The sequence below is a fragment of the Symphodus melops genome (assembly GCF_947650265.1).
Source record: "Symphodus melops genome assembly, chromosome: 3".
NCBI classification, from domain to species: domain Eukaryota; kingdom Metazoa; phylum Chordata; class Actinopteri; order Labriformes; family Labridae; genus Symphodus; species Symphodus melops.
The window spans coordinates 3,069,583-3,096,596 of record NC_136693.1 but is presented as its reverse complement, the minus strand read 5'-3'; the positions used below and the strand labels follow the sequence as shown (position 1 = coordinate 3,096,596).

At 45.1% G+C, this 27,014-nt stretch overlaps 1 protein-coding gene across 8 annotated transcripts in view; it reads right to left on the bottom strand.

Moving 5' to 3' along the window:
- Positions 1 to 27,014, bottom strand: part of nav2a (neuron navigator 2a) — a 197,221-nt gene that overhangs the window by 14,951 nt on the left and 155,256 nt on the right. For 6 of the 8 annotated variants that reach the window (XM_079339368.1, XM_079339363.1, XM_079339364.1 and 3 more), the window contains 9 exons: positions 12,606 to 12,735; positions 10,281 to 10,599; positions 9,039 to 9,759; positions 7,625 to 7,844; positions 5,304 to 5,578; positions 4,079 to 4,144; positions 2,480 to 2,524; positions 1,764 to 1,924; positions 1,158 to 1,340 (listed from right to left, as the gene is read on the bottom strand). In XM_079339368.1, the coding sequence (XP_079195494.1) occupies positions 1,158 to 1,340; positions 1,764 to 1,924; positions 2,480 to 2,524; positions 4,079 to 4,144; positions 5,304 to 5,578; positions 7,625 to 7,844; positions 9,039 to 9,759; positions 10,281 to 10,599; positions 12,606 to 12,735 (2,120 nt within the window). The remainder of the gene's footprint in view (positions 1 to 1,157; positions 1,341 to 1,763; positions 1,925 to 2,479; positions 2,525 to 4,078; positions 4,145 to 5,303; positions 5,579 to 7,624; positions 7,845 to 9,038; positions 9,760 to 10,280; positions 10,600 to 12,605; positions 12,736 to 27,014) is intronic. The other 2 variants (XM_079339366.1, XM_079339367.1) reach the window with 2 other exon arrangements.

Here is a 27,014-nt window from a genome sequence, read left to right as displayed (position 1 = left end):
TGAATTCATATTTACTGTCTGGTTCAGATCTCATTAAACTGTCTGTGCAGGATTCTGTCATGATTTAAGAACAAGCATTGACTACAGCTGCAACACTTCCTTTAACCCATGAGCCGGCTGAGGAGGTGAGCAGGTATGAAGGTGAGTCGGAGGGTTTGAGGGCAGAGGATGAGGTGACAAGAGCGTGGTGGTGTTACTCTCACTGAGGACAAAGTGTCGGGTGGATGATGTGACTTTTGTCCCGTCAATCAACCAACGGTCGGGTAACTCTACCCCTCAGCAACATACACACAAACCGCATGTGCTCACAGACCTGCATGCTGCGAGCCAACACACACACACACACACACACACGGGAGAGAGAGAGAGAAAGTAGTGTTGGAGGATTCTTGTATGTCATCACGTCTCTCTCACGCCTCTCACTGTGATCCCTGTAATTATCTCCTTCTGCTTAAAGACGGAGTCATGGAGCGAGACTGAAACGCTGCTGGGGGGTGACATAATAACAGCGCTGTGCCTGTCTTATTATTTAGGATCATTTCCAACAGGAGAAAAAAATAACGGCTCTTGAAGGCAGAGAATCATGAAATATTGATTTTCTGTGTACTTCAATATGTCAAAAAGTTTTTTCTTTGGCAGCTTATTAAAGTAAGTATTTATTAAGATGTAATTTTTCATTACGAGGAGCCTATTTGACACTTTCTTCAGCTTGACTCTCTCTCCTGGTCTTTGTGTTTCTGCTTGTAATACATAGTGCTGTTTCTATGGCTCTGAGGATTGAGGCGACTCCAGTGAAGTAAAGTCACCCGAGCGTGGAGTCTGCCTGCTGGTGGGAAAAGCCCCGCTGGACACTTTTCCTGATAAACAAGCTTATGAAAAAACAAAGGCGCACCAAAGCTGATTATGGATTTCTAAAGGGATCGAGGGCTTTTCCTCGAGGAGCGGGTGTAATCCCTCCGAATGTCCGCTAAACAAATGGAATAATAATTCTTCTGGCACGGAGATGTGGAACAAGGAGGGGGGGGGGAATCAGAGTCATAGAAGGATGGAGGCATGCCGGTCTTGGAATAGGATTACACCTCTCTACAGATTTCATTAAACATATCAGGAGATAAAGCCAGGACTCACACAGGCTCAGTGAACATGGCTCCTCTTACCTTCCTCGAAGCCGTCCCTGAAGGAGCCCGACCTGCTCATGGTGCGCGTCTTCTCGTCGAGTGACATGCACGAGTTTCTCAGGCGGTTGTCGCTGCACGGGTCAAAGGAGACGTCCTGATTGGTCAGGCTGTTGTTGCGCATGCTGGCGAGGTTGATCTGAGCGGCTGAGGTCGGGCTGGAAGCTGTGAAAAAGATGACAGTGATGTTTTAAGGTCAGGTAAAGATTTCCTTACTTTACTGATTTACTCTTTACTTTATTGTTTTGCCTGTAAAGTGTTTCAATACTTTCAAAATGGACACTAGATTTTCCAGAATCCATTCAACATTTTGAATGGATTCACACTCACACTTTTTTGCTTTTTAATGGTTTTGGTTTGGTTTACATATTTTCTCATGTATATATTCAATATAATTTGAAAAATCTTCTGCTATAGTTTCATTATGTTTAGTTAAATAAGGTTTATATGTAAGTTATGCTCCTAAAACTAGGTGACGAAATGCTATCTCCCCCTCGTGACTGTTCACCTCCTCTCACTTTAAAACTCAATCTTGGGTTTCTAGCGGGATGTGTTAATCCTTGTCGACTGGGGATGTGTGAGGCGTACCGAGCTGTCCGAAGTTGAAGCGGGTGCCGGAGGGGGAGGTGAGGCTGGAGCCCGGGGAGAACGGGGAGTTACTGGCCGAGTCCTGGAGCCCGCTGGTGGAGTGGGAGCGCAGCCAATCACGGGCTTCCTCGTGGCTCCGCAGCTGAGGAGACGGCCCGTACCTACAAGACGTCAAAGAAAAAGGTTAAAGTAGAAGTGAGAAAACAGAACAGAAGAGAATGGATTGTGTGGACTACTTGATTGGATTCAGATTTTTAAATTTTTTTTTTTTTCACAATCAATGAGGTTTTTCATTTTTCTCTGAAGCAGCCACATTAGTCGAGCCGAGATGTAAAATCATGAAACTAATTACAACAGCGTGGACGCAGACTGATTCTCAGCTGAGAACAATAAATCAAACTGGTGGAAAAAAAAGCAGAACAGAAGCCAATGAAAAAAAGAACCCAAAATTAAGCCTGCAACAGTGCAAAACAGTGATTTCTCTGCACGACGTCAGAGTGGCAAGCCTCCTCAGAGAAGCACAACACGATCAACACATGTGCTGAGTGCCAAAACATAAAACTTCAAACGCAAATACGTTTAAAAAAGCGTGAGCACAAGCCTCGAATAGTGAAAGTCAAGGCAGGGAAAAAAAAGAAAACGACAGACAGAAAGACAGTTTGGTGAATCAGAGTGCAAAAAGCTCAAAGCGAGTCCAGCGGGAGCGAGGTCAGTACCTGAGTCCTTTCTTAGGCAGAGTGTTTCTACCACAGTGAGTCCCGCTGTATAGGAGAGAAACACTTCAGAGGTGGAAAGCAAAAAGAGAGCAAAGAAACACAGCTGCATCTCTCACAGACGGCCTCATCATCGCTGCTGTCAACCTTCTTACCCACACGACCGCAGACTAACTTACACACGTCATCCTGCCCACTGAGTGCATAAAAAGTTGAACAACATGACGGCGCTCCCCCGTCTGTCCTCCTTCATGATAACAGATTAGACTGTGTGATATGTTATTCCATATATTTTTACTCAAACATGGTGTCAGTCATTTAGTTAGTTTGACCTTCTCTTGTCAGTGTCTCATGTTTGCATCATGCTTTACTGATTGGTGGTATCTTCTTCTTCTCTTGCTTTGACTTTACCTGATTGAGTCTTCCTTTTGTCTTATTCTCACTCATGGGTCACTGTGTCTTGTTTTTAAGGGCTTTTCATGTTTCGTATTTTAGAAGAAGGCAGACTCGCGTACTGTAAAACAAACCCACCGACAGGAACAAACAAAGTGACCACACCTTGATAAGTTACCTGCTGCTATAAAACGTGGTTTGACGCCACGTCTGACTGCTGTGTGCAAACTAAAGGTGAGACAGTGACAGGAAAAATCGACAAACACAGACACTGCAGTCGGCGAGCGTCTGCATCCTTCACACCAACACGAGAAGCTTTTCATGCAGACTGTGCCAACAGGAGAGATTTTCCTCCGGTAAGTTAAATGTGTGTGCTGATGATTACAGTATTAAGCTCTGGCTCAAAGCGTGCACTACAACCATGGGGAGGATTTTTGCTTCACTTTAGTACAACAGAAGGAGGTGTCTGCGACATGTTGTCCATCTTTATAAACAGTCAATGATCCAGAGAAGTCATTTTTGGACTATAACTCTTGAAAGCAACTGAAACAAAACTGCCTCTCTCAGTGTGACCCGGGATCATTTTCTCTGAAGAAAAGAAGATATTTATGTCTTATTGTGGAGGCTGAGTTCTTATTTTTTGCAACTTGTTGTATGAAGAAAATGTCAAATTTTAGTCTAAGGAGAACCCATGAAAATGAACAACTGGAAATATATGTGTTTGTCTTATTTTACAGGTTCTTTAATGTATTGGTCAAAAACAAGAACTCTGTACTTATTAGGAAAGTTTCACCACTGAAAAATAGTAAAACCTTCCTAAAGATTGACATTTTTGCAGCGCACATTCACACTCAAACATCCTAATCATCCAAGCTTCTGCACAATCTGCACTGTTACACTCAACCACAAGGTGGCAGTATATAAACAGTCAAAACGGACTACGGCAGACCACGAAACAAAAACAGTGAAGCGGCCAACATCCACACAGACAACCTCACATTTACCGTCTCACACATGTTCCCATTCACACAGGAGCAAGAGGTTCCTTCAAAAGAACCACACACTACCACACAGAGAGACACACCTCTGCAGACACAACACAGAGCTGCTCTCTGTGTGCATCTCTGTGTGGCAGCAGGTGGTGGTTTCACAGGAAGCCTCCACATGTGTCTCAGCAGAAAGCCTAACACTGCACACAGGTGCATTTACCTGTCCTGCTTCCGAGGCAGCGTGTTTCGGCTGAATATAGGACTAGCAGAGGGGGAGGAGAGGGGACTGACGGGAGGGAAAACGCACAACAGACACAGAGAAAGAGAAACGTTTTAGAGGATAAAACTAAAAGAAATACAGCTGCCAGATTCTTGGCTGTGGAAGTGGATGAGAAAATATCAGTGAGGAGGGTGATGTCATGGCCTCGGAGCTTAAAAGACTCCAAATGCTATTATGTTTCCTGGGAGACATTCCCGTCACGTTACACAGTCAACCTGTCAGCATGGAATCTGCTACAATGACCACAATTACTGTATAATGGCCTGAGGACGCCATGGGGCTTTTATTTCTCCGCTCCGGTTTGGACAGAACGGCAAACGAGAAGCGACAGCTCACGAGGACGGAGGATTTGTGCATCACCTCTGTTCTGCAGTGTTTGAAAGGAGCTTCTGTCAACATGGTAAGAAGTGTAATAAGTATGTATTACATTGATGCGTTGGTCTACTTCCTGTTGTTCAGAGCAGCCCCCTCTTTGTGTAAAAAAAACAAAACAAAAACACTTCACTGTGTGCAAAACTTCCTGAACATAAGGGACATCTCATTTATTTATTTTATTGATGTATTGATGTATTTATAAATTACAGTTGTTCTTGAACTGTGCTTTTTATCATCTCGGCCCTTATTGTCTGTCATTACCCAATGAGACCACACGAGGATGTCAGCGTGCCGCCGTAATAAGTTTGCCTTCAGTGATTTGTGTGTTCCAGTGTTTTCTTTTAATCCTGTCCTGAAGGAGAAGAAGGGAATCCACTGAACGTTTTTTGTGCATCTTAAATCCTTCTCTGAGAGCACCGAGCTCTCGTTCCTACACTCCATCTGTTTGTTTGTTTGTAAATGTATGCATGCATGGTCGGGGTGGAATCAACATGCCAAGTCCAGCCTCCTTACAAAGCCCCCCATGTGGCCTGACTGGTGATTTAAAAAGCCATAACAGGTTCATTAGATCCTTAAAACAGTAAGACCTTTCTGACCTTTCAGACCTGAGCACATTTCTGACTTTTTACATCGTGAAGACTAAAATGACAAAATGGATCGAAATGATGCCCTGAGCAAACCTGACCTTTCAACCTGAGAAACAATTCAAAGTGTGGACGTGATCTCAGATGTTCATACTGCATGCAAAGTGCATGAAACAATGTTGGAACCCTCTCATGTGCGTCCTCACCTCTCAGACATGCCGGTCTTCACGCTGCCGGTCCGTCCCAGTGCAGACAGGGTGTCTTCTCGGTGGGTCCCGTGGCCGACGCTGCCCAGGCTCATGTCGATGGACTCGCTGCTGGTGTGCATGCTGCTGACCGAGGGGAATCCCATGCTGCCCGCCCCGCCGTGTCCCCCCAGCGTGCTCTCTCTGCTCTGCGCCGAGGAGCCGCTGAAGGTGGTGCCCCACGTCAGGCTGTTGGACGGGCCGGTGGAGGAGTAGACTGAGCCGGGACTGGAGGCCTGTGGACGGTCAGGGAGAGATGTTCTTTTACGTCAAAGCTCATCTGACATGCTCTCGCCACAAAAAGGGCCAAATCATCCAGGGATATCATGGTTGATTTCTAATGATTTTCTGACTCCTGGAGATTCTCAAGTTACTGATGAAAGAGTTCTAAGATACTAAACTTTTGAACCCATTGTTACCGTCTGTCAAAAACATGACAGCTTCTTAAAAACAATCCTCGTCTGCGTCACTTCATGATAAAGAAGTCTTCTGAATCATGTGAGGGTGAATGTCTGGGCACGCTCTCACTTCTTCTGCTCTGTCTGGTGCAATGTGTAGCCTACAGTCAGTCGAAAGCAGAGCCCTGTCTGCACAGCTCTGCTTCTCCTGAACACAACAGTCATGGCTGAAAGGAGTCGGACAGGTTGGTGGCATTAGTCATGTGAGAACAACATCGTCCGTGTGTCTCCACCAAAGCCTCGTCATCGCTGACACCTTCGGAAATGTTGAAAGCAAACACGCTTCATTATCTCTCAGCTCAAAGGTTCATTTACTAATCTGAAAGCTAAACACAACTTTCTGGTTTGACAGTTGAACTGAAACTTAAACAACAGCCCCTAATTTAAACAATAAGAAATGTGATATATATCTGGTTACTGAAGAGTTCGGGTGACAGGACTTTCAAGTTGAATCCCGATGCATGCGTTACTAAGGCTCTGATGTTTACAGATCCTGCATGTAACGGGGGGGAATCTGAACGTACAGGACTGACCTTCAGGGCGTTTCCACACCTATAGTTTTTGTTTGCTCCGGTCTGAATCATGGACCAGTTTGTTGCATTGTTTCCTGAAGTTTGGTCTGTGTTCACACGGGAACGTTTACAAGCCCGAGCCTCTCATTGGTCAGAAATGATTTCTAAATAAAGACTCCTGCCTGGCTGTGGCTACTCCAAAGACCTTTTACAATAATATAATGTACAGACAGTTACATGATCAATGTTGGCTCTGGTCATCGGTTTTTATTTGGTATTATTTTCATATATTAAATATATAACATATACACAAATAAAACCCATGATATTTTTTCTAACAAATCTTCAGTAGCTTTATAGATCTGAACAGAACTGAATTCAAAATATGACTTCTGCTTTACAAAGTATTAAATGGTGTGGTCTGACCGGCTTACTGACTATACAGCCCAATCAGATCCCTCAGGTCAGCAGGTACAGGTGTGCTGAATTTACCTCAAGTCAAAATGAGATCTGGTGGAAAAGGAGCCTTGCCTGTTAGCTGCTGGCTGCAGTGGAACTACAGGAAGGTTAACTGGCTGATATGTTTGGAGATTGTTCAGCGGTGCTTTAAGCTTAATGATGGAGCAATACATAAAGCAAAAGCTGAAAACACCTATTACTGGTTACTGTTATAGCAAAGAGTTTTCCATAGTATATCCAGAACACTAAGAAACATTTCCATCCATTTGAAGTCAGAATTTAAAGTCTTCATTTTTAGCTCTGGAGGGAAAAACTTCTGCTTCTACAATCTCCTCTCTGCTTCCAAGCAAGCTGCGCTCTGTCTCTTTGCAGGTTTGAAGTCGTAAACCATCGCATGCTGAGGCCAGAAACAACACTTTAAACTGTGAAAATGAACCGACAAGAGTCACGTGGTGGGCCAGATTCACAGATCCTTAATCACGCTGTCACTCAGTGTTACTGTAACGTGGCTGAGAACAACGCAAACACATCTCAAACTGGAGCTTTCCTCTTTCTTTTTTTTTGTGATGAGATGGAGGTTGGAGAAAGTTTACAGCTAAGAATAGGAGCATAACTAATGGGTACATGGCTGACCCCATGACGGAGAAAAAACAAAAGCAGTGATTTCAACCAAAAGTTATTTCATTTTGAAGGTTAATGAATCTAAAAGCTCTGTTATAAATAAAAACACAGTGATTGTATGTTCACCATGGAGACTCTGAGGCGATAATCCCCAGATGATTCTGATCTCTTCGCTCTCTTTAAATAAAACCTACAACGTTAACAATCTGTTATCATCGCTCTTTCTGCTCACCTGCTCGCTGCCCAGCGTCCCCATCCCTGATCCCAGCAGTCTGCCTCCAAACAGGGGGCTGCTGGTCTCGCCGTCCCCTCCTCCCAGCCCTCCGTCAGGAGACTCCAGCACCGTGGTCACATGGTTCATGGTGGCGTGGGGGTTGGAGATAACAGTGGAGTTCTTCATGTTTTCCGCCGTGGTGACCGGAGCCTGTTTGCTGGGCTTCCCACCAAATAACCTGTTTGAAAATCACGGAGGGGAGGGGGGAGGGTGAGGAGCGGGGCTTAAGTTCTCATGGAAAGGGCAGGGATAATATCCTCTTGATTCTTATGAGAAGGATTTGTTATTTTAACAAATCACATGACCAGTTAATAAAGGGAGCAGTGTACAAGAAGGAAGGACTGACAAAAGCATATTTTAATTGATTTAAGGAGAACGAGGTCAAATGGAGGTTTGTCATGCATGCTACACATGTCTTTAATAACCTTGTTATTTTTAATTGCATTAAATAAACAATCATTGCAGGGGTAAAACGTCGGCAGGAATGTCATTTTCTGAGCATAAATAAACGTTTAAACTTGATGCTGGTGCACGAACAAATGTCAAGGGGTTAGCAAGATCATTAGTTTACCCCCTGCAGGCACTGTGCATATTATCAGCTCATTTAACAACACACCTCCTGTAATTATTCATGGATTTCTTTTTCTAAATGAAAGTGTAGCTCAGAGAAGTGGACCGACGTCCTGCTGCTAACGGGACAAAAAAAAAAAAAGCACCGGCATTTCTCTTGATTCTCTTTCTTCTCGAGGAAGACAGAAGAGGGAACAAAGACGTAGAGTCAGTGCTCAGACTTGATTCAAGGCCAATAAACACACACACACACACACACACACACACACACTAACAGAACTCTCTCCTGCGCCTCTAATCCTGGGTTGGCGTTAGATGGCAGGCCGGGCTGTGATGACTGGAGCCGCGGTGGGCGATAATGGCAGCACACAGCTTCTTTGAAGAGTTATCACTCCCTCACATTAATGAGGGCAGAGAGCTGAGGTAAGACCCGGCTCCCGTTACCCCACACCGCACCCTCCTCCGCCCGCTTGCCCCCCTGCACCGCCAAGGCTGAGGCTTGGCAGCTGATCAGCTGAGCTCAAGGCCTGCCTTGCACAATGGCCTGATTTAACCTCTCTGAGCCTGTGGAAGTGTGTGTGAGTGTGTGTGCTAAACAAGCCCACACGTGTGATCCTTACTCACCACTCTTTATCCGTCACTAACACTGCATGATTACTGGCTTGTTCATGTGTGTGTGTGTGTGTGTGTGTGCTATATGTGGGTAATTCATGCCCGTACAGGAGGGCAGCGCTCAGTGTTACTCATCAGCGTGTCTGCAGGACGACGGACGACACAAGCGATGCTCTGTTAGAGTGTTTACCTGCGAAGTGTGGGTGAAGAAACCTGCTGTCTCCCTGTCAGAGGAACAGTCGCAGCTCCTCCGCTCTGCATCACAAGTCCGCTCCTGAGGTTGTCGATCTCCGAGACGCCTTTCTCCCGATCCGTCTGATTGGCCATAAGAACTCCGGAGCCGTTGGTCTTGGTGATGCTGAGCGAGTTTTTCCCGTGAGACGTGACAGAGAGCACGGCGGCCTCGATGCTGCTGGTGGACGAGCGGTTCCCGTTGCGAGCAGCTGCTCCTGAGCGGCTGGGTCTTGGCAGGCTGCGGTACTGCAGGGTGGAGCGAGCGCTCATCGGGAGGAAGCCGTCGTCATGGTGACCCAGCGCTGACCCTCCATCCTGCCCACCTGACTTTAACCCTCCTGCCAGGGAGCGTCCCCCAGATTTTGGGATCTTCCCCAGGGTGGCAGAGCCACTTGTGATGGTGGCGCCACTCGCGGTAACCATGGTAACCATCGCAGCGCCCTGCTTCTTGAAGCCAAAGGTGCTGGTTGGGGTGCGCGACGTGAGCGTGTGTGTCTGGGAGTGAGGGTCTGAGACAGTGTGTGTGAGGGCGTGCGTGGTCGCCGTGCGGCCGGAGATCGTTTGCTTCTTTGCCTCGTCGCCGCTGCTGCGTCCCGTGTCTGAGGGCGAGCGGTGCAGGCCGTTAGCACGAGGAGAGTGACGCCCCTTTTCTGAGACCTTGACGTCATCCGTCTTACCTGGAGGACACGGAGGAAGAGACATCATATGCACTGAGTTTATTTAATAGCAGCCACTAAACGAGAAACATTTCAGCCCACATCTTTAAATTTGTAGATCACACAAGACGACCCAATCAGACGACAGAATCCTTACACAGCTTCTGCTTCAGAGAACTAAAAGCTACTTTCACTAATTCACTTTTGTAACAATTTTATTAAGTCGTTAACTGTCTCGTGAAATTCCTAAATGCCGCAACTACACTTAACAGTGAAACTGATCTGAGATCTACTGATCTGCCTCTGCTCATGTGAGAACTGAAGTTTCAAATTAAAACAATGAAGATCAAACGCTTCCTATTTCTCTCTATACTCACAACACAAATATGTCCCGCTTCAAATGCATCTAAAACAGATTCACTTTTATTCACACTTGTACAAATCTTAAGAAAATACACAGCGACATGTTAGAGTAAAAAAAAAAAATCTCTTCTTGTTTAAACTTGTTAGAAGTTCCTTCTTGTTTGAAACAGCTCAGTTACCTGAAGTGTGCGTCTTGAGGCCAGCAGATCCCGAGGAGCCGGTGCTACTGGTGCTTTTAGTCCGAGGGGAAGTCACCCCCACCTGAGTGCTCATTCCTCTCCTCCAGGAGCCCGTGTGGGACACAGAGGGGGTCTTCCTGCCCGAGACGCTCTTGTCGGACTCATCAGAAACGTCTGAGGGGTTCCGACGGCCCCACTTGGAGCCTGTCTCCATCCTGACCCCGCTGTCTGACCCTCCGTCTGGCCTCTTCACCTCGTCTCCTGCCCAGACCTGCTGCACCGCTGTGGAGGCCGAGTGCTTCTCTGCATCCGTCACAGGCTGAGAACACACACACACACACACACACACACGCAGAGTCGGTCAGATTTATGACTGCTGAAGAAAGCGTCTTTTATGAGACGCTGCCGAGTGCCTCTAAAGAACTCTGCGTTTTATGACCACAGCCATCACGCTGTGTGATCCTGCCAGCGTCCACACCGCCAACACCTGAGCCGCTCGTCAAGAAGCGGTTTGACCTCGACTGGGATTTACATGTTTTAATCATGTGGCTTAATTTAGTTTGCTGTTCTGAAGACAGTGAGCTGGGCTTAAAGTCCAGTCCCGTTCCAAGTCCTTCGTTTTGAAACGATTCTTTGCTGATAATCTGGGACTTTATCCGGTTAAATTTGAGTCTTGAATCTTGAGTCTTTCAGGAGTCACATGTAAGTGAGAGCTGATTTTAATTCCACGTCTCAAACCTTCGACCTCCTGCGATGACTCCGGAGTCAAGTTAAAGAGTGGAAAACACTGATCACCCTGAGCTTTACCAGGATTAAAGTATACCGTTGCTACTTAACCATAGCCTCCAGTTTTCTGACACGAAATTACAGCTGCGTGAGTGATAATGGCTGCTTTAATGTTTATCCTGCAGTTACCATGGCGACGCGTCACAAATGCATCAAGCTGCTCTGCCAACAGGCCGTTAGAAGAAACCTGATTAAAAACACAGTGCAGTCAAAGTGTGTTGTAACCAGAGACAGATGATGCAGACTCAGTTAACCTGCACTGTGCCGGCCGCTCCGCCCTCAGCACGTCACATGATGACCGCACACATGGGAGTCAGCCGACGATATTATCGTCTCAGCGGTCACTCTGCTGAACCGGGGGTGGCTCTTAATCGGTGTTTAATAGTTTCAGAGCCAGAGTCAACATGGGCTTTAGCCGTGTGAGCTCACAGCTGTGCCCCTCCAGACGCACACTCACATTCTTCTCCGCAGGCTCAGGAATGCTGGGACACAGCGGGTTTAGTGAAACCAGGCCAAATGGAAGAAGACGGACATACTGTACGAGTTCATCACTCCAGCAACCAAGGTTTGGATTTCTTCAAACTTTTCAAACAACATGAGATCAGGTTGGTTGATGTCGTGCTGCCTTCCTCATCTTTTCGACTCGGGAGCTTCAGCATGAAATCCAGACGTGTGAAAGTGTTTTACACCCTCACACCTTTTTGTATTGTTGTGATTTAATCTGTCGCGATCTGGTATTAGTTAAATTATTGTTTTGCATGTCACAAATACATTTAAACATCTAATTAAACAAATGTTTCTGCAACTTTTCCTTCTCACAACTTAAACGTAACTTAAATAATAAAATAAATAATAAAAAAATATCTTTTTTTATAACAGTAAAGAATTCTTTGTTTGCTTCATATTGACCTGGCAGGTTAGACCAAGAGCATACTGTAACAACATATCACAACCCGAAGACTTTCAGGTGAGTAAAACGTCTCAACACCTCTTCTAGTGATCGCTCTAACAGTGTTACTCTAAATCAAGTCTCTGATGCTTGTAAAGCGACAAGTTCTTCTTTGGGTCGACTTCCTGACAGTCGACGACGATAACACATATGTTTAATCACAAATTAAATAAAAGGATTTTCAGAGATTATAAATAAATGACTGAAGCTGGTTTTAAAGAAACTCAGTGTAAAGTGAAAGTGTGAATATCCTTTATGAACAAGGATGTGTCTATGCAACTTTAAATGTTTTAAATGTGTGTGTGTGTGTGTGTGTGTGTGTGTGTGTGTGTGTGTGTGTGTTTCCCAGCTTCTTCACAAAGAAAGTGTTTGTTATCAGGACAGTCATTTATGAATTAGTTATTTCACTTCTGTCCCCTGAAGAGTGATTCTGATTCCTTCACTTTTTAAAAAGAAGTGCAGCACTCTCTTCAACCTTAAAAAAAAACTCAAACTGACTGGTGAAGTATCCCATCGTCATATCTGTTTGCAGACAGAAGAGAGGAAAGATGCGTCCCCTTGCACAGCAGCAGTTTGAATCTCCGACTCACCTGTGCGTTGAGGCCTTTGCGCTGCGCGGCGGGCGTGTTGGCGTAGGAGGAGATGGAGGAGCTGGTGTTGATGTCATCTGTGTCGATGTTGTCACTGATGCCACTGCTCACCGAGCTGCTGTCATCCCAGCTGTGAACACACACACAAGAAGACAGAGTAGAGTTCATTCTGTTTGAACGGGGAGTCCTCTCTGGCACACATTTAAATCACGGTGCAGCGCCGTGTGATGCTTCTTAAACCATGAGCACACTGATCTGCACAGACAAAGATGTGTTCAGGAGCAGCAGGGAGATTTCCCCTTTTTTCAGAATGTTTATGGTTGTTATTAATGAAAACATCTTTTTGTTTTGCTTACATAATTGTACAAAAACCGCCAGTAGGATAAAAGTTCTTTATGAAACACAAGCACATTCATAAACTCTATTTATAGGGAAATAAAATTGTGTAATAATGAAAAAAAATAAAAAAATAAAAAAGGATCCAGATGCCCGGTGAGTCTGTTTCTTTCCTCTGCATCTAAACTGCCTTCAGCTTGGATACGTACGCACACACACACGCACACGCGCACACACACACACACACACACACACACACACACACACACACAAACACAAACAGGCTGAATGGGACTGTCTATCATCTGAACAAAGGCTCATCGGAGGGGTGACATCATGATGTGCTTGTGTGTGTTCGTGTGTGTGTGTGTGAGTTGTTCAAACAGACCCATCTGAGCAGAGCAAACAGGCTGGGAGCTAATGCTGGATATTGGTAAATATGTGTGTGTGTGTGTGTGTGTGTGTGTGTGTGTGTGTGTATTCACTGGGAGTCTGAGGGGAACAGGAAGCCTGGCCAGTTGGCAAACATCACTTTGAAAGAGGGCCACAGGGTGGCCGATGGTGATGGCCAGGCTTGGATGCACCAGCACGCACGCACGCACGCGCGCGCGCGCACACACACACACACACACACACACACACACACACACACACACACACACACACACACACACACACACACACACACACACACACACACACACACACACACACACACACACACACACACACACACACACACACACACACACACACACACACACACACACACACACACACACACACACACACACACACACTCAAACCAATGAATGACACAAATGAACCTCCTGTATAGAAGGTTTTTTTTTGTTGTGCAACACTTTCAAACAGCTTTCTGTCACAATCAAAGGCAGCAATTAAAAAATGCCCTCTGTGTCGATGAATCTGTTGATGTTGCAAAACTATGTCTAGAACATTCTGAGTAATATTCCCCAGAGTCTGAGACGACGTATCAAAAGTACTGAATATGAAGGAGTCATTGATACAAAACACAACAAGGAAAGGCGACTAATCCTCGATGCAAACATAACGTTTCACTAATGATCAAAATCACTCTGAAATCATCTCCAGCAAATCAATCAGTCATCACTAAATGAATCCATTTAATGATTCTCTCACTGCTAACATCACGAGCATACCTTAGAGCCAACACGATACCTGAACACCACAACAGGACTTTGTGGAAACACACAAAAGACAATATATTTAGATGAGATTTTAAAAAAGGGGTTAATTTAGAAAAGTTTCAAAATGTTAAAAAAAGCATCTCAGCTTCCAATTCAACATGTAATGCTAACTTATCATGTAATGTACGAGTGTGAAGATCAACTCTAATGGCTTTATTAGACTAATAAAGCTAACAGTGTTTAGCTGGAGCTCTTTGACCTCTTCCACTCTGCGTGCACTGAGCTTCTTCACAACTTGACACTTGATTATTCTGAATCATTTCAGTGTGTGCCAGAGTGTTCAATACCAAGCGCTGCACATCGGCTCCCATTCATCGCTCATCTTTTCATGCTGTAAATAAAACAAATGAATGAGGAGCAGTTCAACAGCCGAGTGGGAAATCTTCAATGTTTCCCAGCAGCACTTAAACACATCTGCTGCTGCTTCAAACTCTTATCAGCTGCTTCACGGAAGGTTTAAAGTCAAGTACACTTGCAGGCTTTTTAAAGCAGCAACCTAACTCACACACACACACACACACATTCGCGTGTGCAGACCTTGACAGCCTTCAGCCTCACAGACAGAATCATTCAAACAGCAGCCGAGTGAAGACAGCAAGTTCAGGAGCTGAAAGCATCCGTGGAGTGAAGGAACAGAGAGGTGCTGGGAGATTTAGAATGACCACAACTGTCTCAACCCGTCTTCACAGCCACAGGGGAAAGTCCCAGACACACACACACACACACACACACACACACACACACACACACACACACAGACACGCGATGCACGCACACCCAAATGAACAGATGAAACATGCAAACCTGTAAAGAGATCAACATTTCCTGAACACAGACCAGCTTCTGCACACACGCACACACACACACACACACACACACACACACACACACACACACACACAGAGGCACACACGCAGACGCACATTTACACACTCAAACACGCATCTACCTGTTCAGGGTGCCTGGGTTGCCGTGGGAACCAGAGCGCTGAGGGAAAATGCCAAGCTGGACAGAGAGCTTCATGACTTCATGCCGCTGAGAGAGTTCACACAGAGCCAAAAAATCTCTCCCTCTCTGTCTGACTCTCCCCCTCTCTCTTTGTGTGCTTGCTCTCTCTCTCTCTCTCTCTCTCTCTCTCCCTCTCTCTCTCTCTCTCTCTCTCTCTCCCTCTCTCTCTCTCTCGCCCTGGCAGGGTTCCTAGACGGAGCTCCTTTGTCACCCACTTCACTGATGCTTCATCCCTCGGGCACTGTTAGTCTCTCTCTGGACTAACTGAGAGAGAAACTTGGGGGGTTAGAAGAGGGAAGGACCTGCCCTGCTGCTGGTAACATGAGCCTCCCCCTGGGGACAGTTAACCACTTCACTGCTGCAGCCGAGCCACTAATAGAGCTCACAGAGACACACAGAAAACACACCCCGAGCTCTAAAAAAGCCACTTCAGCCTCACAAGAATCAAACGGCAAACACAAGTCAAAGCCACATGATCACAGACAGAAAAGGACCATCCTCGCCCCACTGTTGCTTTTTCCTCTGTGTGTTTCCCAGCTCAGAGTGTGTGTGTGTGCACAAGACTGCAATTTCCCAGACAGATCCACCCTGACTAGCTGACAAGCCAGTGCTAATTAGAGATCAGGCTAAGCGGAGTGGCCCAGCCCACAGCCTCCTGCTGGCAGAGCCAACCCGCCAGTTAACAACCGCCGAGCCCTTAACGGCCAATCACAGGAGGCGGAGACCTGAACTGCTGCAGCCTCTCCAGGGAGGAAGTGGTGCCAACGTGAGGCCAACAAACTAATGGATCATTACACTGAAAGGGAAACTTTTTAACTCTTCCTTTCAAAGGGGGAGTTTGCCTCTTTGGACGCTGGAAATAAAAAAAGGACTCTTCCAGGAGGTTTACTTGATTTGACCTTCAGAAAAATCAGGGGAGCCAACGTTATCCTTCTGCATCACTTTCTCAGACCTGTCAGTCACACCAAGCAGGTTCTGTTCTGTTGTTGTGACCGTTGAAAGGAAGTTTTTCTTTACCACTATTTAGCCAAATTCTTCATGGTCGGTCTCTAGTAAAAAAAAACAGTCGGTACAGTCTGAGCCTTTTCTTTTTGGGAAGTGTTGTGGGACAACTTTCCTTACACTTTGGTGCTGTATAAATAAAACAGATCGACTGAATAATTGATCCTTGTTTTGGCCCCTGACAAGCACTGATGTTCAGCCCAATGTTGCCAACTTGCATGAGAGGTTCCCTAATCCAGACCTTCCCCTCCAGAGAGTGCAATAATTAAAACGTACTGTATGTGACTTTCAGGATGGTTTTAGGTCACTACTGTCCAAGCTGGATCACAACATGGATGGATTGAAAGATTCATTAAAGAAGGAGACTCATTCATTCTGGCCCTGAAGCTAATATCTGTTATTAGCTTGTACACTTGTTAAAGCCTCATCTTCACATGGAGTTCTTGTTGGGGAGCAGATAACCAACGCTGTCAACATCCTCCAACAACTTGTTCTGTTTCAGTGCAAAGCATTACTTCAGAAAGCAGTCTCTATTTAAAAAAAGATATAATTCATGATATCTTGTGTCACCAGACTAAGTTAACGTTTGCATTTCCTTCTCTTGCACACATTATGATACTACCAACGAGTGACGTGCAGAGATTTTCTTTTCTTGTAGAGGGTGCATTGTTTACATTTCTAAGACAAATATCTGTTCCTCTTCGATTATCTGATGCAACAATGTACTTTGGGGATTTTTTTTTTCTTTCTGGTTCTCAGAGCAATAAAATATGTGTGGGCTTTTTTTGTGACCCTTTAAATAAGCTGGAGTGTTCAATTAAAACTCGACAAGGGATGACAGGAAGATTGCACTTTCTCACATGCTGAAAAGGCTAAAAGGCCAATAAAGCAGTCAGAGAGGACAGTAATGAAGAGAGAAAAAGTAAATCCAAATCAAGACATTCCTCAGAAGAACCCCGTCTCTCAGCGGGTTCCTTAAAAAGCTTTATGCTTTCTCAAAGGGGTCAAAGATCAGAGGCCAAGTCTCCAAATCTTCCCTACAGAGAAGAGCAGAGGGGGGGGGAGGAACGGGCAGCCATGAAAAAGAAAGAGCAGCTTGTGGGTCAGCCAATAGGAGTGTCTGTATGTGTCCTGAGAAAAAAGCCTGTGTTGTGTTTGTTTGACTTTTCTTTGGTGCGTCCCCGGGGGATTGAGGTCTGTCCATGGCCTGGTTAGCCTTGCGGTACTGTAACCCCCCCCTTGCTGACTAAACCTCGTCCGACTCTGGCACATGCACACAGGATCTGTGCCGCAGAAACATACACACAGACATGCAGCCACAACAGAGCTGTGAAGCAGAAGTAAGGGGATTTCCTGTGTTTGCGGGGCGACTACTGGTCCTCCTCCTGCAGCTGGATCATATAACCCCAAATCTCTGTGTCGGTCCTCAAAGACAGACAGACGAGGACCATTTTAAAAGTCTAAAGCCTCAGGGTTGTCGGGGAGAGTAAGGACAGCAAGGACAAGATGTTTATGTATGTTTATGTTGCACACATGCAAAACCAGTGAATGGTAGTTATTTGATGACTTCGTGCAGAAACACTTGATCCTATCAGGACGTTTGGTTTGCATAGTGGCAAAACATGAAAAACAAGTCTGTGTCATGAGGGGCGGGTTCAGACGTTTTACACCGTGGTGAGCCAACCAGAGCAGTGACTGACTGAAGTTTGTGTGACAGACACATGAACAGAATGTATCTTCACTTATAACGAGAGGTGGAGAAAAATCATTCCATGGAAACATCAAGATTCTTCTTTTCTGAGATTTTTTAAAAGATTCATAACTCATAAAGAGTCAACTTTTTTTTTTTTTTTGGCTAATCTGCTGTTCCCTGCTAAGTGCTAAAGCAAGATCGCTAACTCAATCGACGCCAAATGGCGCTGTGAGAATTTCAGCGAGTCTCAGAGACGACTGGAGGAGATCCTGAAGTACGTTCTTACTCAAAAATAGACTTTAAATCATGAATCCAGAATAGTTTTGAATTGAAAATAGATTCTCATTTGAATTGTGAGACACCCAAAGATTCCCAGCTCTACTTATAATATCTTCTTTAACTACGAACACTGACGTATCTAAATGTTGTTTTCCTGTGTATATCTTGTTATTTTTTAAAAGTGATTCTGATATCGACGTGTTGTCGTCCCCGGATCATCAAACACACAGCCACCCTTTGAAATCTGTCTCTAACTTGTCCTGACTAAAACCTTTTTAAACACATTAATAAAAGGAAACATTCTGTTTTCGACACACAAACATAATGTCAGCGGAACCTATGAGCCAATGTTGACTTGTAGATTAACGTGGGTCATGAACACCAGAAAGCTCAGTGAAGGTCATGAGTTTATTGACCAAGCTGACTCCCTAAACCGCCACGCCAAGTGGACTTTATCCGTCTGTCCTGCAGCAGGTGAGACGTCCAGGTTGACTCATTAGGTTTTATATTCAAAACGACGAGCATTACTTTTCATATGGGAAAAAACGTAAAAAAAAGTGTAAAAAAAACCAGCTTTTACAGAGATGACACAACGTATTGCTTTCCAATCACTGCTTTGTGTTAGCATTGACTTAGGACTCAGAGAACAAAGACCAGATGGAGTGATATTTAAAATCAGACCGACACATGTTCAGACAGGCAACCATCATGTGCAAATAGGGAAAATAAATACGAATGCAGATGTTTCCCCGAGTAGCAGAAAGTTGTTCAGCCAGTTTTATTGTATCCACAAATGTTAAGAGTTATCACTTTAATATCTGTCCTTGCAGCTGCTCTGTGCCGGAGGGTCCATAAAATGTTATTTCAGTGTTCGAAGGCTTAAAATGTAGAGAAAGGTGTGGTCTATTTAAATATCTGCATGGATTCATGTCATAGAAACTGTTGCAAAGTTACACTCCGGAGGCAGTCCGAATGCAGCCATCGTCAGCACTAAATGTGGACAGTTTTAGGGGGAAGGAGGCTCAGGGGCCGATGCGATGGGACCCGGCACATTCCAGGCAGAAGACCAGGAGCCGCGTGGAGCCAAAATGACACAGCTGTCGCTGCACTGAGGAGGACTGACAGGACTCATAGTGAGGAATGTTTCTCTCTCTGCCGTGTCTGCTCCCATTGTCTCCCGCCTTGGGAAAACATTTGCTATCTACACTGGGAGCATTTATCAAAGCATTTAGATCCCCGTGGCCGCCTCTCTTTCACACACACTTCCTTTGACTCCTCTCTTTCTCTCTCGCTCTCTGTTTGATGGGTAAACACACGCTCCTTTATTTTCGACCGACTGACCCGGATCCGCTGAATAAAAAAACACACACACACCAAAAGTCTTTGCACATGTGACACGCATCGCTGCACGCAGGCACGCGACTCGGCCGTGCTGCTTCCGCTCGTGCAACAAAGTTTAAAGGTCCTGTGGGAAAAAAACATGTGGAATGTCTCACATGCGTGCCGATGTACTTAAAGCTCACACAGCATACAAACCAACCTACTGTCACCTCACCGCTAAAATAAAACACACAGTCTGCCTCTGCAGCACCAGAACAGAAACAGGTCCATGGGACTCTGCAGGGCGGATTAGAAAGAATGAGAAGTTACAGGTGCATCACGGCTGCCAATCTGATCCTCACTCTGTTCTTTTTTTACGCTCATCTGGTTTGAAAACTTCTATAAAGTGTTTCCAGACGATGGATATTTCACTTTGAGGAAATCAAAACATTTTCAGGCGTTTCCTCTTTTAATATTGAGCTACTTGTTTTGTCTTTTTTGTTCTTTGTTTTCCTACAGATACGTCGAATGGTGCCAAAAAAAATGTGAATTGAATGAAAAAATATATATATAATCATCATGTATACAATAGATACAGCACTGGAAGAGGTAGAAATTTAGTCAAACTTAACAGAAAATCAATTGAACGTGGGGCGAAAATGAAGCTGTTTTCTCTGCAATGTCTGCAGTTATAAATGCTTTTATTTCATATTCCATCTACAGTATTCCTGACTAAAGAAAATAGGACTATGATGAGTTAAACTGTAAAAAAGTTTGTTTCCAGTTGAATAAAAACAACTTAAGAGATTTGAACAGAGAAAAATAAAAACACATGAAAGTGGCGAAGAAAAGCATCAGAAAATGATTTCAAACTGGAGCTGCCTCCGTGTGAGAGAGAGGGACCATTTGAAGCTCAGGAAATAAAATCTTAACAATTTGAAGGTGTGCAGTCTGTTCTAGTTCAAGTGTCCGTGACATGAAAGGTCTTGCATGCAGACGTCTGTCCCCCGAGCTCTTCCTGCAGCTTGCATGGTGAAATTCAGATTCTCAACTTTATCCGGTTACTTTAAAAGCTGCAACCTGCACGAAACCTGCCGACTGCCAGACGTCCCACCCGCACGGAAAATATCAGTCAGGGAGGATTAAAACTTACCCGGTGTGGAGCGCTCCACGGACCACTCACTGTGGATGAGATACAGTCCAACATGCTCTGTCCCTCTGGTTTACTCTCTCCATCTACGGTGTCCTCCTGCTGGACCAAGATCAGATCCCAGACTGGACTCTGACCTCTGTGCTTCCCTTCACAAACAGCTGGCTCTGTGGCTTCTTCTGCTGGCTGAGGCTCTTATACTTTTGCAATCAAAAGCGTCCTGGTTTTCATTCCAGCCATTGTCAGAGACCACGCGCTTTTCTCTGTGCGGATCATAACTACATCTCACAGCTTTCAGCTGAGCAATAAAGCAAATAAAAGGAACAAAAAGAGGAAAACGCAAACAGGCTTAAACAAATAATACGAGCGAGAGTGAGAGTACAAAGATCAGCAGAGAGCTGTGGATGTTGGAGCTGCAATGAAAAAAAGAGAAACCCCTCAGTTACCTGACTGGCTGCCCCTCCCTGTTCAGCGTGTGCATCTGCGAGTTAGCGTGTGTGTGTGTGTGTGTGTGTGTGTGTGTGTGTGTGTTTTCCAGGGGGGAGGCAGGTGTGCTTGTTAGAAGACCACAAGGGGGGGGAAATCAGTCTGCTGATACAGTCACTATGGCAACTCAAACAAAATGTGTGTGAAGACGACGCCTCTGTTCATCTCTTCTCACAACAAAATGTTTGTTTTTTTTCTATCGTCCACCGCCGTGCAAATAACGCCTCTCAGTCATAATTTATTCATCCTCCTCCCACATAAAATTCTGCCAAATGTGCTACACTACAAAAAAACATCTCACACACTACCTATGTCACCCCAAAAATCTACCAATGGACTCGTACTATCGAGAGGTTTTCCCTGCCAATGGGTGCACATTTGCATCACCAAAGCTAAACTTGATTGAAATGATTTGACCTGAAAATGTGACTGATTCCAGGGGCTGCAGTGGACAAGTCACGCCCCATGCACGGAGGCTCCAGGTCTTTAAGCTGGAATCAAGTCTGACCTGCGGCTCCTGTCATCGATTGCTTTCAAGATGCTAAATGAAAACAAAGAAGAACGTATCACTGCTTCATTTGTAGCCTAATAGAAATTATTCCACAGTCTGTATACTTCCATTTAAAACGTTTTTTTTCAAGACTATAAGTTTTTGCAGTGTAGGTGGAGGAGTTTGTGCAGCAGCTGGGCCGTTCGTGTGTGTGGGAGCATCATTAACTTGAGAACATATTTGACCTTACATCTTGAATCATGCAGCCACAGATTGTGGGTCAGACTGCCACAGACTGCTGCACCGCGGCCTAGAACGCCTCCCTGAACGGGCTTCGTGAAAAGCAACACACACACACACACACACACACACACACACACACGCACACACACACACACACACACACACACACACACACACACACACACACACACACACACACACACACACACGCACGCACACGCACACGCACACTTACCACTGGGACACAGCATGAGTGCTGCTTGCAGGATGAACAAAGCTGGGAGGCATTTATGGTGTTTAGTATTCCAGTGGAGTCAAAGGCTGAGTGAGAGTCTGGGTTTCTCTCAAATGTGTTGCATTAAATATGTTGTGAGAATAAGTGTGTGTATGTGCAGAAGATTAGACAAAAGATAGGTGTGGCTGTCGTGTTTTTGTTTTCTCAGACTGCAGGCATCTTCTTTTATAAGAGGAATCTCACTGATTGCATTTGCTTTTCGGAAGTCTGCAGTTTAATCCTGATGGCTTATCACAGTCCTCCATAAACTTACAAAAGCTGAAAGTTGCTGATAATGACTCCATGAGTAGTAGTGCACATAAAGTATTTTTGTAATTCACATTTAGGCTCCTCTGAGAAACTTAATGTACAAACGTATCTGCCAACATGCTGCTGACTAATCCCAGTTAAAGTTCTGGGTGATACCAGTCGTCCTTGTGGGGACACTGGTGCAGCTGTCTTTCATGATGTCCTGTCTGTTTTTGTTTGTCTTTGTTTGCTCTCTCTAAAGATGACGATGACGATGATATCCAGGATGCAGAGAAGGTGGACTCTTACTGACGACTAAACCCAGAATTTAAACTGAAGCACACCACCGTTTTAAGTCCCTGTCATACAGTTTTTGTGGGACAATGTGCAAGACTCCGTCCTGGACTAGGAAGTCGGCAACATGATTCTCTATTTGCAAAAAGATAATGATCTTTTGGTTACTGACAGATAAGAATAGTTTTGATTGGAGCAGAATTCAAATCTTTATCATTAAATCTTTCATTAAGTTGAAGGTTTTTAACGATGTGGGGGAAATCCAGAGGACAGATGAGCTCCTAAATCAAGTCCTGTTTGTCCTTAAAACACATCAAACATTGACAGAAAGCTTTTCATGGATCCTCAAACAAATCTTAAACTCCACTGACAACCACAGATTTTCTTTTTTGAAGCATGTGTGTCGTTTGCACTGGTGCCACTGGTACTGGTAACCCAACACCAGGACCCCCTGCTCCCCTCTGCACCTACTGATCCACAGTGGAGCCAAAGTCAGACCCAGACACCAGAGCCTGCAGAGACAGAGAAGTCCTGAAGCTGCAGCTGTGATCAGCTCTGACAGGGTCGTCCATACCAGCGTGGTATTATCGGGGTATAGAAGGGTCTATGAAGCTGTGTTCGAGTGTGTCTCTGATTATCATACAAATAGTCTCCTGGTTCTTTAGGGAACAAGAACGCTGGATGGTGAAACAACAGGAGCAGAGGGAGGGGGGGAGAAGACCGATTGGCTGATTATTATTTCAGAGAGAGCCTCAAGGCAAAGCACGACATTCACTCTGCTCACCCAGGGGAGCAGGTGGAGTTACAGTCGGACAGACAGAGAGAGAGAGAGAGAGAGAGAGAGAGAGAGAGCAACAGACAGACAGGTAGAAGGTGAGGCAGACAGGCAGGTGGAGGATGAGACAGGCGGAGGAGAGCCAGGTGTTGTTGTTAGCTGAGGAGAGGAGTTGATGAAGGAGGGGGGGGGGGGAACTCTCTCTTCCTCTGCCTGAGGCCGGCAGCGAACTGCTCAAGTCGAGACAGGAGAGACGACATACTCCTGCTTTGGGCTCGTGTGTGTTACAGTCTGTACGAAGTTTAACATGCTCTGAGCAGCATGCAAGTTCTGGAGCAGGTGGGAATAAAAGCCACCTGAGAGATGCAGCTCACATAAAACCTAAAGTGTAGTTCTGACAGGGAACCATCATCACATCACATCCCCTTTACATGCCCTTATGTAATCTATTCAGTGTCTGAAAACCTGCAAGAGCTGCTCAAACTCAGGCCCAGCTTGGAGGGAGGCGCCTTGAGAGCGGGGAAACAAGAGAGCGATTCCAGCGGCAAATGTGAGCCGGCTGCGATAACGTGTTTTACATTTAACAGAATGGTGACAGACCAAATCATCCATGCATGTACGATTATCATGAAGGAATTGTACAAACAAGTTAAAATGCTTAAAGACCTGAAAGTGTTCACTGAGCTCATGAAAAGTGTTTTTCTGTTCTTGAGTTGAGGTTGTGTCCACTCTCCGACGTCATGACACAAAAACATATGAGTGGTGTAAAGGCTTTAAAAGGATCATTATGCAGGCTTCTGTCTCTGTCAGTCACTGTGATCGAGTAACAGAACACATTTATCTAATAACAAGACATGTGTGCTTCTGTGTGCTGTACCAGAAGGAAGATAAAATAATATATATAATAATAATATTGGTCTGACAGAAACTGAAATGTTTTCATTTTTGCAACACAACACAGTGACTGGGACTGATTCTTGTGTTTGATTACTGAACTCTTCAGAGAACTTTTTGTTTACCTCATCTACAGATTCTAAGAGATCCAGGAGCTGCGGTTTATCCAAAAGACGACACGACGATGGTTCATGAAGTCATCGAGCAGACGAGTCACTCAAATTTAACCTGAAAAAGTCGTCAACCAGGAACGTAGATGTTGCATGTTATTGCACAACATAGGTGGGTTAACGAATGATGTCGTGCAGCAGAGTGGACCGGGTTGACCCTGTTTGTGCACCGACTCAGATGAGGAGGTGCAGGACTAGTGTCAACACACATCTAAACGGGGACTTAGAGACTGCTGCTTACACCACAAAGACCAGGCAGGGCACGTTTATGTGAGTTTAATGGTGAAACAGACGGCTAATTGAAGGTATTAAGAGACACATTAGTGAGACAATCATGGTATTAGAGGGAATGTCAACTATCTGAGTGAAGCGATTTGCTGGCTGAAGGTGATTTATGTCGGTGGAAGAGGAGTACCATGCTGTTTTTAATGAATAAGTAATGATTAGTTCAGAGATCTTTTTTTGTACATTAAGACGAGAACTCTTTAGCTTCCTCTTTAGTAATGCTGCACGTGTACAGAAACCATCCAGAGGTGCGTAAAGGTTGAGGAAAAAGACCATTTGTATAAAAGTGTTGAATATGAGAAGGATCCTTTTTCACCCTGCCGCCTCGTTTTACAGATTTATGTCCTTCTTAATGTGAAGGCCTCCGTCATCCGCCGAACGCTGAGAGGCTGTGCTCTATTCTTTGTGTCATGTTCTCGTTTGGAGAAAAAAAAAAAAGACAAATTATATCTTCAACGCCTCAGCGAGAAGGGAGGGAGTGAGGTGGGGGGGGGTCGCTCTGACACTCGCCGATACAGCGGTTTCACACCACAGAGACCTCTCCTTTGTCTGCTCAAACAAAGAGAATTCAAATCAGAGGACAGACGGTTACAGATTGTTTCCTCTTCCTCCTGCTGCAGGGATAAATGACAGGGATAAAGCATGCCAACGCACACACACACACACACACACACACACACACACACACACACACGCAGGGTTTCTGGTCTCTATTGTCTCTGCTTGTTTACTGAGCCTCACATGTCCTGTCGTCCGTGACTCAGGACCTTCCTCTGCCACACTGTTTTGCATGCATTTGACAGTTGGTCTAACTGGCTTTTGCAGTTTCAGCAGTCACATCAGACGCCGTGATAAAATGATACGCACTTTATCCGAGGAAGCCGTTTGATGCTGTTTGTCTCCACCTTCACTCTCCTCATTAGTGCAGCTTTGGGTCTGATCTGGAGGCTCTTAAACCGTGCAGCCTTAACAGTTTTAGAAATGCTTCAAACTCTGCACCTCAAACCTTTGAAGCTCGTGACCTCCTCATTCAAGGGTCAGAAGGTGTTTTGCTCCGATGCCACGGTGACACCTAACACTTTAACCCCGACCCCCGACCCCTGCAGCAGCTCTGAGAGGCTCTGCTTCCTCACAGACATGACGGACGTAAAAAAAAAAAAAAAAAAAAAAAAAAAGCTTTTAAACTACTGCAGTGTTTTTAGAGATGGCTCGCACACCCAGAGTGCAAACACTGACTTCACCTGACACACACAAACCACAACGTCATCTGCACAATAAGGTGCTCACCCTCCTCCGCCAGCACCATTAACCCCCCTGTCATGTGTTAAATTGGCTTCATCTTTTACAAAAGTCACCCCTCCAGCTCCACGGTCCTTCCGTTTGTTATGCTAATGCACTTTATCTGCTGCTTCCACCTCTCCTAATTAATCCCAAACTGAAAGCAGTAAGCACATTTATCAGACATTCCTTCAGGGGGGGTGGGGGGGAGTTAGCTCACACCCTCATCCTTCTCTCTAATCGTACGAAAGCTGTGTGAAGATCTTGAAAGTGAGCTTCGTGGAGGAACATCACATCTGCCTCCTCGACCAATTAAACCTCACAGAGAAACTTAAAAGCAACACAAAATCAAACAGAGAGAAAAATCCCCCCCCCCCCCCCCGAACTTTTATCATTTAATTGCACTCTTGTTTTTTTTTTCTTCTCATGCTGCAGTCTCTAATCAAAACAAGCGTGAGGGAAAGGAAAGGTGAGAGGAGGGAGAGGTCGAGTCCTGCACGGTGAGAGAGACAGAAAGAGAGGGGAGAGATGAAAGGTGAGGAGAGGGACAGTTTGTGTTAAGTCCCACCTAAGGGCTGAGGGAGTTTAATGTGGAAAGCTGAGTTTGTGTGAGTCTTTATGTGTGTGCATGTGTGTGTGTGTGTGTGTGCGTGGAGGGTTAAGAGGCAGCAAGAGGGCAGAGGTCAAAAGTCTGGAAGGACAGGAAATTAGGCACACCTGAGGATTTACGGAAAAAGCTGCTTAGAGCACTCAGGACTTCTGCAAGACGCTTCAAGATGTCCGTCTGTGTTACGCATCAGTTTGAGACTTGAAGAAAAGACAACAATTCAACCATTTGAAGACTGTTAACATATCAGAACTGTGTGAACTGGAACAATGAGGACTTTAAACAGCTCATTAAAAACATAAACTTTTCTTTGCGCTGTCTAAAAATGAGCAAAGCACAAAGAAAAT